Source organism: Heterocephalus glaber, unplaced genomic scaffold (genome assembly GCF_053883595.1).
Source record: "Heterocephalus glaber isolate CG9 unplaced genomic scaffold, H.glaber_assembly_v1.0 deba00001564, whole genome shotgun sequence".
Classification (NCBI taxonomy): domain Eukaryota; kingdom Metazoa; phylum Chordata; class Mammalia; order Rodentia; family Bathyergidae; genus Heterocephalus; species Heterocephalus glaber.
Window position 1 is genome coordinate 17,656,514 of NW_028258351.1, and position 13,553 is coordinate 17,670,066.

General features: G+C 51.2%; 1 protein-coding gene and 1 pseudogene across 7 annotated transcripts; one reads left to right on the forward strand and one right to left on the reverse strand.

Moving 5' to 3' along the window:
• Positions 1–408: 408 nt before the first annotated feature.
• LOC101722128 (actin-like protein 8 pseudogene) lies at positions 409–2,203 on the reverse strand (annotated as a pseudogene).
• A 2,150-nt stretch (positions 2,204–4,353) lies between these two features.
• Arrb2 (arrestin beta 2) lies at positions 4,354–12,709 on the forward strand. Of its 7 annotated transcripts, none has more exons than XM_004857272.4 (15): positions 4,354–4,577; positions 6,964–6,994; positions 7,638–7,698; positions 7,996–8,040; positions 8,271–8,467; positions 8,765–8,824; positions 9,209–9,276; positions 9,408–9,543; positions 9,772–9,856; positions 10,244–10,316; positions 10,552–10,689; positions 11,489–11,572; positions 11,670–11,749; positions 11,827–11,914; positions 12,158–12,709. In XM_004857272.4, exons 1-15 carry the CDS (start codon positions 4,555–4,557, stop codon positions 12,249–12,251), a joined length of 1,263 nt encoding a protein of 420 aa, XP_004857329.1. In that variant the 5' UTR covers positions 4,354–4,554; the 3' UTR covers positions 12,252–12,709. The 7 variants fall into 7 exon arrangements, with proteins under 7 accessions (XP_004857329.1, XP_004857330.1, XP_021093904.1 ...); XM_004857273.4 differs by having other exon boundaries at positions 4,356–4,577; positions 11,860–11,914; XM_087191683.1 differs by having other exon boundaries at positions 4,490–4,577; positions 6,938–6,994.
• Positions 12,710–13,553: the final 844 nt, after the last annotated feature.

A 13,553-nucleotide genomic window follows, 5' to 3' on the forward strand; every position in this document is an offset into this window, starting at 1 on the left:
CTGGTCTGGAACTCATTATGTAGTCTGGGCTGGCCTCAAACTCCCAGCAATCCTCCTGCCTCAGCTTCCTGTGTGCTGGGACTACAGGTGTGTGCCACCACCCCCAGCCTAAAACTTTCAAAACTTTTCTCTGTGTGTTTAGATCTTTAATTTATCTGGATTTCATTTGTTTAATATAGGAGAAAAAGGTCCAACTTCTTTATCCCCAGTGGATAGACAGTTGCCTTAATCCTATTTAGTGAATATACCATTCTTTCCCCAGTACCTTCACATGCTACCAAGTGGGTCTGTATATGGACACTTCTGTTCATTGCTCTTTTTAGTTTTACTGTACCAGTAACACAATTTTAATTATTATAACATAATGAAATATCTTTTCCAAAAGAGAAGTTTATTTGCACACTTAAAACCTATGCAAAAAAAAACAAAAAAACAAAACCTATGCAAGTGGGAAGGCACTCCAGTCCCCCTGCAGCCAAAAGGGTCTCCCTGGCCACAAAGAGTCTACAGGACTACAAACTTCCACTGTCCCCACCCTCCCTCCTAACCTCCAGTCAAAAATAATCAGGATTCTTACAAAGGGTCCCATTCTCTTCCCCAGTTAAAACCCAAATGACCAAGATGAGACAGCTCAAGGAAGGCACCTGTGAATGCTAAATGGCTGTCAGGCAGGGAGGTGACAGATGGCCACTCTCATCCCAGTGACACCCCCTGGCAACACTGACCCTGTAGACATTCCAGGGATGACACTGGTCCTCCTTTGGATCCCACTCTTGCCTCAAGATGTAACCTTAGAACCTAAAACAATCCCTCTAGACCTCCTGATTCCAAAACCAGCACCCCACCCCATTCCATGGCTGAAATTAGTCCCCTGAGCCCATGTGACAGGAGCCAGCCAGTGGGTCACAGTCTCATGCTTTCCAGATACTCCTGCCTGGCCACCTGTAGGTGGAAAAGCGGGCCACCACTGAGGCACCTAGCCACACACTAAGTGCCTTTTCTCACCCACTCATGTGGTGGCCTTGCAGGGGAAGTGACCCCCAAGTTCAGCTCCTGGCACAGGCACTTGATAAAGCCAGGATACAGGCTGTTTCCACCACAGGGCACCACATGGAAAATGAGCATTGGCTGCCTGGGGACCTCATAGGACTTGGTGGAATCCACCAGGGCCTGGGAGATGCTGGGGCCCTGAAGGCAGAACACCTGTGGGCTGACGAACATCTTGAGTGCCGTGCGCTCCAGGGGCATCAGCTCCACAGGGGTACCATCTGGGAGCTGGTAAGTGTTGCCCTTGTCGGAGCTACTGGCCAGGCTCTGGTGAAAGTCCAACACCTCCTCCAGATTCTTCAACACATAGCATTTGCTCATCTGTATAGTGGCCACTGTGCCCATCTGGAAAAGGTTGTCCTTGTCACATTCTTCCTTAAAGAGGCTCTTGAAGAAGTAGGTGGAGAGGTCCTCGCTGGCAAATTCCAGAGTCCCTGCTGTCAGCCAGGGGCCAGCCCAGAAGGAAAGGCTGCACTCGGATCAGGCTGTAGCCAGAGTGAACCACCACGCCAGTACAGAGCCCTGAGGCGTACAGGGACATCTCCAGCTGGTCAGCTAGGAGCAAGGACAGCATTTCCAGTAGCTCAAACATGAGCTCTTCTTGTGGGTCGCAGGCTCCTTCAACTGTAGCTTCGTGAGCATCACGGGACAGTCCTTGTGCTCCACCTTGTGGTGCTACAGCACAAAGGTCCAGGTATGCTCCACGCCTTCCCAGTTGATGATGCGGCCATACTCGATGGGGTAGCTGAAAGTGTCGGGGTTGCAGGCCCAGGCTCACGCGTCTCTGGGGGGTAGCTGGGGCCGGGATTCTCCTGGCAGGGAATGTAGTTCATGATGCTCGACCGATCAACTGGGACTGATTCCAACCCAACCAGCTGGCCTTCAGAAAGCCAGACCTGTGGTCTGTGACGATGGTTTTGGCAGCCATGGCTGAGGCAGAGGTGGAAGGTCTTCCCACATGGGTCCCTGAGGGGCTTTGGCACACTAGTGCCACCAGAAATCTGCCCCATGAGGTGCCACAAAGCTCCTCCTAGGAGAGTTGCCCTGCAAAACTACTTAGGGGCTGGGAACACCAGGCTCCAGTGCACACCTCGGAGCCCCACGTGCCCTGAGCTCCTGACAATCAAAGCAGCGCCCACCCCAACCTGCCCCCAGAGCCTCTGCACCTTCTCCATAATAAATTATCTTAAGTGCTTACTTGATCGATTACTTTTTCAGAATTATCCTGGCTATATTTGAAAGTTGATTCTTCTGATTATGTTTAGAATCATGTTCTCCCCATCTTGTTATTTGATACGGTGTTAAATTGATAGATAATGTGGGGAGAAATGTTATCTTTCTCATGTTGGGTTTTCACACCCAAGAAATAGTGTATCTCATTCTTTCTGGCCTTCTTTAATATATTTCTGAAATTGTATTTATATTAGTATCTCTTAATACAGTAGAGTTTGCCAGGCATGGTGGTGCATGCCCATAATCCCAAAACTCTGGAGGCTGAAGCAGGAGGATAACAAGTTTGAAGCCAACCAGAGCTACATAACCAGTTTGTTTTATTTTATTTTGTTTTGTGTTTTGAGACAGAGTCTCGCTATATAGTTCAGGTTGGCCTTGAATTCACTTTGTAGCCCAGGCTGGCCTCAAACTTGCAGGGATCCTCCTGCCGAAGACTCCTGGGTGCTGGGATTATAGATGTCATTCACCATGCCCAGCTTACATAGCTAGCTTGAGACCAGCCTGGACTACATAGCAAAACTGTGTCTCAAAACAAACATATACAATAGATTTCATGCCATGTAGACCACTGCCTTTCAGTCCCCAAAACACTTCAGATACAGCTCTTATTACCATTTGGTGATTAACTTTGGTCAGTGTCAAATTTGAATAAAAACAATTAATGAGCCTAAAAGAATGTATGGCCTATATATAGCTTTAAAAAATGGAAGAGTAAACTTAGAAAGTAGTGATAGAACTGAGGAGTGGGTGGGCAAGGCCTGTGTTTGAACCATAAAGATGATCTGAGACTGTCTTATGTGTTTTGTTTTTTATTGCACAGAAAAGTAAAGGAACAGGTGTGACGTTAGTTCATTTGGTGAATCAGAGGGAAAGTATGAGAAAAGAGACAGAAGGAGAAATATCTCTGTAAGTCCAGAAATGTCCATCGTCTTTCATTCTCCAAGTCCAGTTTCACTCCAAAAATGATTCTTCAGTGTGACCCCTCTTTTCCACTCTTTCGTTCCTCATTTTCCCTTGGCTAGTTTATCTACAGCGCTCTTGCCCTACTCCTTCCATCCTCCATGTTGCCCAGAATTATCTTCTAAAAAGAGATATCTCATCATGACACTCCTCTGCTTTAAAAAATCACTCTTGTTTCCACGGGTCCGCCTCAGTCTTTCATGGGGAAGAGCCCCAGTCTACTTCACCTGTTATACAAAATCCTCCACATGTTCCTGTCCTTCTGGGTCATCTAACCCCACAAACACTTCAGAACAGGATGTGTCCTGCCTTCCTTTCTCTTTAGAATGCTTTTTCTTCACGTCTGCCCATCCTTCAGAACAACTGTCCTCAAATTTCCCTTCTTCTAGACAGCCTGAACTCCCTGTACCCCCGCGATGGCCGAGCACTTTTAGTTCCTCTGTCTTCTGAGTCATACCTCTATTATAGCATTCCTGCACTCATAATACCTGTTTATGTGTCTCGACTATATAGGGAAGCAGGGGCCATGGTAATTCATGTGTGCTTGGCATAGTATCAAGGATGGATGCACGGACGAACGGATGGATGAGTGAGTAGATATGTCTACTGGGTGAGGTGGGTACAGGAGATGAAAAGTCAGAGAAATTTTAAAAAGGAACGCTGCGAGAATCGAAGACAAACACGAGAGGGAGCTAAGCCACCACAATAAAGCAGGACGTTCTGGGCTGAGCGGGTGAGCGTAGCGCACTGAAGCAAGCATCACGCAACTGGAACCGCTCACCCACGTGTGCATCCCTCCTCGCTCTCCTTCCCAGACTGTGTTTGAGCTCATTCCACCGCCTCCACCACCCCGGTCGCCTCCACCGCCTCTGAGAAAGCAAACAAAGGGGTGGGGACCCCTGCAAGGCTCTGCCTGCCGAGGTGCCAATCCGAAGGCTCTAATCTCCAGCAAGGCGGGCGCCTTCGTTTAAAGAGGCCCAGTCAGCTTCTAAGGAGTTGCGGGGGGGGGGGGGAGATGGGTGGGACGAGTTGCTGTGAGGAAGACGTGCGCACGGAGGGCGGACTCCCCAGCGAGACCGAGGGAGGAGGGGGGCGGAGCCAATCACCGATCTTGTAGGTGAGGAGAGGGCGGGCAGCGCCCGGGCGCGCGAGATCCGGCTGACGCATCTGGCCGCGGTTCTCTAAAACCGGAGGGGAAGGGGAGGAGGAGAAAGAGCAGAGGGCGCGCATGCCCAGTGGCACGGGGAGGAGCAGGGATCTGGCAGCGGGTGAGAAGGCTGCTTGCAAGCCGCGAACCGGGAGGGCGCGCACACCATGGGGGAGAAACCCGGGACCAGGTAAGGGAGGTGGGGCCACGCGGCGGGGCCTGGGCAGCGGCGGCTCGCGACGGGTGGCGGGCTGGTCCCCGGGCAAGGACAACGAAGAGAGAATCCAGGCTCCGGACCCGTAGGTCCCAAGGGGGCAGCCATCTGGGGCCGCACGCCTAGGACCTCGAGGATAATGGGGAGAGGAGATGCCGCGAGCCTGGGCCCCTGCAAAAAGGGAGGCCCGAAAGGGATCGGATCCCGATGTCGGGATTCTCACTGAGATGTAGGTTCGGTCGACTGGGTTCTCCCGTGCAGGCTGCGATGCAGGGGCGGAGGAAGGAGCAGGTGGCCGGCCCCAAGGGGTTGTATACGGGAAGACTGGATGCTTGAAGGGGATCCTCCCTAGACTGATGGTCAGCCAATGGAAAGCCTTGCAATACCCTACGGAGAGTCAGGCTGCTCCCACCTGTCCCCAGGGCCAGGTGGCCCTACTTCCAAACTTCTGCCTTCACCTGGCTAACTAGGAGCAACAGCTTCTTCTGAGGGACCACAATGCGTAACGACCCTCCCTGAAATTAGGCTATGTCCTTCTCCTCAGTTCTGTCCAAAGCACACACTCCCCGGATGTTTTCTGTGCAATCGAGGTTCCTTCCTTCCACTGATACCCCGAGTTCTCTCTTTTTTTTGCGTCTAGCAAAATCCACTTCCTGTTGTGACCCAACACCCGCAAAGTGTCAGAGGTGAATGACTGAGTCCCCAGAGAGTAGGAGCAAAGGAAAAAAACGTTGGGGCTGTATGCGTCGATTCAGAGGGGTTCAGCACCCCCTCACTTATTCTGCAAAACATATCAGCCCCAGCATATGAATATTAGTCCAGGTTTTTGAGCATCAAGAGGACCAGTATTGGAGAGAGATGATCAGAGGAGGGATTGGCATCCTGGATTTGGGGTTAAACACCCCCAGAGAAGGGGGAAGTCGCTGACTTGAGGGAGGCCCCCTAATTTACGTTATGTGGTTCAGGGAGGGGGACAGAGTGACCAAAAAGGGACTGCTGACTTGGCACAATTCTCTCCACCCTCATCAAATTCTGGGCCACAGGAAATGGAGAGAATAGCAGGAAGTGCAAAGGGGCATCTGCTTCAGTTTCCTCACACATACACTGGGCACCTCCCTGGTCATTCCCGTGCTTTTTCTCCATGGCCAGCCTCAGTATGTGCCTGCTGCTTCTCCCTAGGCTGGCAAGAGGTGGCTGGGTTAGGATACAAAGAGCAGGTGCCCTGTAGTTGCTCCAGGAGCCACACTCCATTTGGCCAACCGATTGTGACTACTGCAGCCCTCTACCAGGGCTCCTAAATGGGAGGACACATCGGGACAAAGAGGAAAACGAGAAGTGGAAGGGAGGGAGAGCCTGGATGATGCCATATCAATCAGTCCCTAACTTGAGAAAAAAAGGTAGGGTGCTTATTCTAGCTGCAACCATGTCCATGTTTACACTCCTTTATTGGTTGGGGACACCTGGGGGCCTCCATACCCTTTGCTGTATGAGCTTTGGCCTGCAAGGAGAAAGGGGCAAGTTTCTACTTGTTATAGTAGAAACTGGTGGCGGAGTTGGAGGAGGGATGGGATAGTTGGCAGGGTTTCAGTTTCTATCACTGGGGACTCTCTAGGAGCTACTGTTGAGGCAGAGTGGATTGGAAGGGGTAAGATGGTGTTTCAAAGAACCGGTCCACAGTGGGCAGCCCATTAGGGTCTCCAGACACTTCTTTAACCTTCTAGCAATGAGTGGAGTCCAGGTTTCGATTTTTTCAGCAGGGAGGAATAAGAAATTCCCTTGAGTTTGACAAATTATGCCATTTACAAAGATGGGTAGTGTAACAGTTTAGTGGTTAAGGGCAGGGACTTCAAGCCAAACTGCCTCAATTTGTATCTGAGTTCCACCATTTATGCATTCTTCGTGATCTTAGACAAAATACTTGACTTCTCCATCTCAGTCTCCTGACTTGTAAAATAGGGATATTAAGATCTCCTTCATGGAACTGTTCAGAGTACGGAATGAGATAACACACTTGAAACATTAGGAACACCTGGGCATGGAATATTCACCCAATAAAAACTAGCCATCACCATCATCTTCATCATATGGCTGCACTGTGCTGGAGGTGCCTAAATGAACGAGGGGAATTCATAAGGGTGGACCAAAGACAAGAGAAGCCTTGGCCACTGGCTTCAAGGGGCTGCCATATAAGAAAATATGACAGACCTTCTGGAAAGAAGTGGAAGGAGAGAGCTGGGTAAAGTCTCCAGCCAGGGACGCAGGGTGAGCTCTGCTTCTCAAGTTGGGGAGGGATAAGATCTTGGGGGAAGGGTCCTTGCTGAGTCTGAGGGAGGCAGTGGGGTTTCCCTTTCTGTTTTATTAGGGTCTTCAAGAAGTCAAGCCCTAACTGCAAGGTGAGTCACCTACCATGTTTATCCTTTAACCCTCCCTGGGCCCTACCAAAGCCCAGCCTGCCCCTTAACAACCTCCAACCCCTAGCTCCCCACTTCCTGTGCCAGCTAAGAGCTGACTTCCTTCCCTTCTGAAGCCCCTTGCCACAAAGGCTGCTCTGCCTGAGCCAGCCTCAGGGCTGGGTAGGGCAGGCCTGAGGTCCCTAAGCAAGACCAGAGAGGAGCCAGAAGTAAACCCTGTGCCTAGAGTATAACTCTGTTAGGAGCCTGGAGCTAGGAAAAGTTAACAGACCCTCAGATTATAGCCTGTTTATCTCAAAGCCCCTTGAGGGGACCTAGTGAGGGTAGCAGCTGCTCTCTAACTGGCTGGTCAGGCTGAGTCCTTCTTGAGGACCCAAACACACACAAACACACACACACACACACACACACACACCCAACACCTACCTGAAGTGAGAAAAGAGAAGGGAGCAGCTAAAAACCTAGTCTGGGAAACCCTGCCACCCTCACTTTCCAACACTACTGGGAGAAACCCATTCTTGACAGCCCAGCCTGGGGACCCTGGGGCAGAGCAGCCACTTCTGGGGGCTCTGATACCTTGTTACCATCCTCCCCAATCTTCCCTGTGACCCTGTGACATCCTCAGCTCACCGTGTACTTGGGCAAACGGGACTTTGTAGATCACCTGGACAAAGTGGATCCTGTAGGTAAGTTTGCCCAGAAACGGACAGCTCATCCCCCAAGAAGGAAGAGGGCCAAGCATAGTACACATCCATAATCCCACCACTCGTGAGGCTGAGGTAGAAGGATCACAATTTCCAGCCCAGCCTGGGCCATTTAGTGAGACTGTCTCAAAAAAAAAAAATTCCTGGAGCTATAGATCAGTGTGAAGGCCCTGGGTTTGAACCCCAGTACCTCAAGAAATAAAGAGGGAAAGAAGGTTCTGGGCCCAGGAATGGGGGTGAGGCTCCTCTAGGAAACAGGCCTATATGTCTTTTACCTAGATGGAGTGGTGCTCGTGGATCCTGACTACTTGAAGGACCGAAAAGGTACTGGCCCCAAGTCCAGGGGCCTTAGGGGAAGAAGGAAGAGGGAGAAGTGTAATAGGCTGGCATTGGAGGGGGGCCCAGAGAGATGGGAGGGCTGAGGTGGGGGCCCAGAGTTGGATTCAGGAAAGTCTTATGCTGCTGAGGAGGGAGCTGCAGCTGCCTAGGTATTGGAGGGAATCCGGGGAAGGAAGGAGTGGTCCTGACTACTCTGCCATGCCCTCCCTTGCCAGTGTTTGTGACCCTCACCTGCGCCTTTCGATATGGCCGTGAAGACCTGGATGTGCTGGGCTTGTCCTTCCGCAAAGACCTGTTCATCGCCACCTACCAGGCCTTCCCCTCAATGCCCAATCCACCCCGGCCCCTCACCCGCCTACAGGACCGGCTGCTGAGGAAGCTGGGCCAGCATGCCCACCCCTTTTTTTTCACAGTGAGGATGCCCCACACCTTCTGCAGGGGAAGGGGTCTGGGACTGTGCTGGGGTGAAGGGGGTGAGGCACCTGTTACAGGCAGATCTGGAAGGAACAGTAAAGCAGGGGCCCTAAATTCACCTCCTTTCAAGGTCACCCTGTGTTCAAGAAGCCCTAGTCTCAGCTTCCTCCCTGGGCCCCTTTTCGTTTTCCTTTCTCATCCCCAGGTGCCCTTTCTTCAACCTCATAAGTTGAGATTGGGAGGAAGATTTGGGCCTTTCTAGAAAGACTGAAGCCTCCCCTTTCCTTTGCCACAGATACCCCAGAATCTGCCCTGTTCTGTCACACTGCAGCCAGGACCGGAGGACACAGGGAAGGTACTGGAGGAAGAGCTTTGAGGGTGTGTGGGCAGAACAGGTCCATACTCATAAGAGCTGAGGGTAGAGAAATAGATATCTCTTTGTAGCCCCCATCCCCTTATGATGCAGGTGTGTGTGGTGCGGTCACTGCATGTGACACTGCCTCCTGCTCTCTTGCCTGCATGCACCTGGGTGTGGGAGCTGCCCACACATAACCATTAACAAGCCTCTGCCGGGTGCAGGCTACAAAGAGGCAGAGGGGGAAGACAGTCCCTATGTCCTTTACACCATAATGGGGCAAGATTTCCTGAACAAGAAGAGGGAAGTGAGGAGGAAGGAAGAGGGGGTGAAGGTGATGGCAGGAGCATTGGCTAAGATGTGGCCTTTCCTCCCCTTCTCAAGGCCTGCGGGGTAGACTTTGAGATTCGAGCTTTCTGTGCCAAATCACTAGAAGAGAAAAGCCACAAAAGGTATGGGACGCAGACTCCTGTATGGTTTAGCCATTTCTTCCCCGGTTCTTGGAGTCCCAAGTCCCTGTGGGAGGTGGGAGTTGGGCTTTGGTGTCTAGGGACTGACCCCTCCTCTCCAACCCCCACTCCAGGAACTCTGTGCGACTAGTGATCCGAAAGGTGCAGTTTGCACCAGAGAAACCCGGCCCACAGCCTTCAGCAGAAACTACACGCCACTTCCTCATGTCTGACCGGTCCCTGCACCTCGAGGCATCCTTGGACAAGGAGGTTAGTTCTGGAGGGTGACAAAGGTGCCACAAGGCAGGCCAGACCCTGAGGGGAGGGGGAAGCCATAGACAAAATAGCATTTTAAAGGTTGCCTCAGCTAGATGTGGCGTTGCTATGGGCTTGGGTTTAGGGATGGGGGTGTGGGGCAGAGCAACATGTCTGGCAGGGAACACACCAAGGGAGCTAGTAAAAAACATGCATTTCACATGACCCACCTCCCTTCAAAAGCTGTACTACCATGGGGAGCCCCTCAATGTCAACGTCCACGTCACCAACAACTCTGCCAAGACCGTCAAGAAGATCAGAGTCTCTGGTAGGAAGTGGGAGTGAAAGGGGGTCTTGAGGGTAGGGAGGTCCTGCAAAAGTGGCTTCTGCCGCAGTGACAGCCCAGGCCATATCCCAATATGCAAAAAATTGAGGCTGTTCCAGAATGCTGTTTACTTCAGGGAGGGGCTGGTGTCAGGGTAGGAAGTGGAGGTGTGCTTGGGATGAGACCCGTGCCATGTGGTATGGGCTTTATTTTTATTTTTATTTTTATTTTTTGTGGTACTGGGGATCGAACTCAGGACCTTGTGCTTGCGAGGCAGGCACAGTGCCACTGAGCTAAATCCCCGGCCCCTGGTATGGGCTTTATTGTGGTGGAGGTGTGGCGAGGTGATAGTCCACATTTCATCCAGAGCTGCTCGACCCCACCCCACAGTGAGACAATATGCCGACATCTGCCTCTTCAGCACGGCCCAGTACAAGTGTCCAGTGGCGCAGCTTGAACAAGAGTGAGTATCATAACAAGCCTGGGTCCTGATCTGAGGAGTGAAGAGTAGGCCCAGGGGAATAAGAGATGGCAGCCAGAGTTCTTCTTGTACCATTTCACTAAAAGTGTATTCCCTCCCCTTGTAACTTGTGCCCAAAGCAGTAGTGAGGGAGGAGATACTGCTTGGGGATGGTAGACTGCCCCATCACCCAGTTGAGCCCCTCCAAGAGTCTTGTCCCTTTGTCCCCATCTCCCAGTGACCAGGTATCTCCCAGTTCCACGTTCTGTAAGGTGTACACCATAACCCCGCTGCTCAGCGACAACCGGGAGAAGCGTGGTCTTGCTCTGGACGGGAAACTCAAACATGAGGACACCAACCTGGCTTCCAGCACCATGTGAGGGCGGGGCTGGGGATCCCAGGCCAGGAGACAGACTTCAGTTCAGGGTCGGGCTATATGCCAGCCTCTGTCCTAGGTGCCAGGGAGGTATCAATAAACAGAACAGACAAAAAAACAAAACGAAAGAAAAAAAAAAACCTTACTTTCTAGAGGAGGGGGAGAGCAGCTAATCAGATAAATGGTTAGGTACTTAGCATATTGAGGAAGAAATGTTAAAAAGGAAAAGCAGGCAGAGATCAGTACGCTGATTTTTAAATAGGGCTGTCAAGGAGGGTGAATGTTGAAGAAGGACCCAGAGGAAGGAGGCAGCGTGGATAGGCAGAAAAGAGGGTGTCATTAGGGAGAACTGTAAGGCAGAGACTTGGAGGTGGAATGGGCCCAGTGTCTGAGAATAGCAAGGTGCTACTGTGCCCTTGGGCAGGAGCAGCCACAAAGGTTCAGAGTCACGAAGGGGTAGATCTCACCTCAGCTGGTGTCCCAGCACTGGGTACACATATACAACCACACACAGCCAGCCCGGAGACCAACATGGTAAGAAGAAACCACAAGGAGGAGTAGGAGGCAAAGCAGTACATGCAGAGCTGTCAGGTCAGATGAGATGCCCAGGAGAGTTCTGAGCAGGGGAAAGCCTTGGTGTAGTTTACCACCATGATTCCTTAGCTGATGCTGCTGGAGCTCTAGAGACTAGTGTGAGTTTGCAGTTCTACCCAGAATCCTGACAAGACCCCCAAGGCAGGCTCAGTGACAGGGCAATGGACCCTGATCCAGCTTCCCTTCCCCCAAACCCCAATTGCAGCGTGAAGGAGGGGGCCAACAAGGAGGTGCTGGGAATCCTAGTGTCCTACAGGGTCAAGGTGAAGCTGGTGGTGTCTCGAGGCGGGTGAGTAATAGGGGAGCTTGGTGGGGGTTACAGTGGTTCTCTCTGGCTCTAACTCATCAGTGGCATCCTCTCTCTGTGACCTCTCCCCCCCCCCCAGGGATGTCTCCGTAGAGCTGCCTTTTGTTCTTATGCATCCCAAGCCCCATGACCACATCCCCCTTCCCAGACCACAGACAGGTAAGCACTGCACCCACCCCAGTACCCTGCAGGGAGGGCTTGAGGCAGGGCCTGTGGAGAAACACTGGTCCATCCAGCACCCACCTTCCCTTCCCCTCGGCTCCCCTCAGCCGCTCCAGAAACAGATGTCCCTGTGGATACCAACCTCATCGAATTTGATACCAAGTAAGAAAATCATTCCCCTACCTTCCTACTTTGACCCTCTTTTGATAAAGAGATTCCCATGACATTCAAATGGTTTTGTTTTGGTTTTATTTTCTTTTTGGCAGGGAGGATAAAGTATCAAACTAGATGACTTAGCTTTATGAGGCTATTACTGCCCCTTCTTTGTCCCTGGGTGGGGTGAGGGGTAGAGTGGGAGGCCAAAAGAAGACAAAAACCCTTACCTCATCCCTCTCCACTACCAAGCTATGCCACAGATGACGACATTGTGTTTGAAGACTTTGCCCGACTTCGGCTAAAGGGGATGAAGGATGATGACTATGATGACCAGTTCTGCTAGGAAGGGGGGCTGGAAGAAGGGAGTGGATGGTGCTTGGAGAGGTAGGGGCAGGACCGAGATCCCCACTGTTGCTGGAGACAGGCGGGTATCCCAGCCTTTCTTTCTTCCCCTCCGTCTGGCAGCCAAGCCCTTCACTCCCTCTTCCTCATCACCCCCAGCAAGATACGCACTGGACCCTTTGCCTGTTGAAAGTGGGCATTAATCTTTTGACTGCAGCTGTGCAGCCCTCTGGTGGGTAGTAAGCTGTGCTCAGACCTAAGTTTTTTGGAAGGGAACACTGAAAACGAGGAATGATAGTAGGGAAAGGGGGAGAAAACTGGCGCATTCAGCCTCACAGGAACACACTCCTCCAGTCACTGTCTCCACCTCCCATTCCTTCAAGATAACATCCTGTGGGGGCAAGGCCGTTTCTTTGTTTTTGAGCATAAAGAAGAAAATAAACCTTTTAATAGGCATGAGTGCATGTGTTTTCTCTGTAGCATTTAAAGTGTGTGTAGTATGCTCTTCCATGATACTTTTCTGCGCCCACAGGGCACCCGACACACAGGCTATTGATAAATGTTTATTGAATGACTATGCTGTGCCTGTGTTCCAGAGTAAACACTGAACCTTGATTTGGTCAGTCTACAGTCAGTGTACAGCTTGATAAAGACATAAAGTAAACTTAGTCATTTAACTTCCCTACAGTCTAGATGCTCCTGGGAGCTGGGTAGGCTATGCTCTTCCCTATTGTGGCTCATAACACATGACCTCATTGTCACCTGTTGTGACCAAATTGGGTTCATTTCCACTGTTTCTTATGGTTGCTCAAGCAGCCCACTTCTGGGGCTCAATGGGACCGCGTCTGCATGCCTCACCAGACAGAAGCCACACAAGGGACATCTTCATGGTGTCAGTACTTCCTTTCTAACACAGAAGCTCAGGCTTTAGGTACCCAGCAGCCCCAAGTCCTTCCTAGAAGCTCTGTCTTAGTCCTGCTACTGTGACATGCATGGGGGAACTCCTCAAGGGTTCCCCAAAGCGCCAGCCTGGGCTGGAGGGAGTTACCAACACTCCACAGACATTTCTCACCTCCGTCATCCACTGCTATACCAGTAGCTTACCTTTCTATTTTTTGCTTAAACCTCTTTCATCCATTCTTTTTTTTCCTTCTATTCATTCTTGATTTGAGTTCCTTCTATGTACTAGGTATAGTATAGGGCCATAGCAAAAGAACCAAAATGAACAATCATTCTCTAGTTATAATAACTGTCCCAAGGAAAAGTACAGGGGCTATGAAAACGCATGACAGAAAGTCTGACC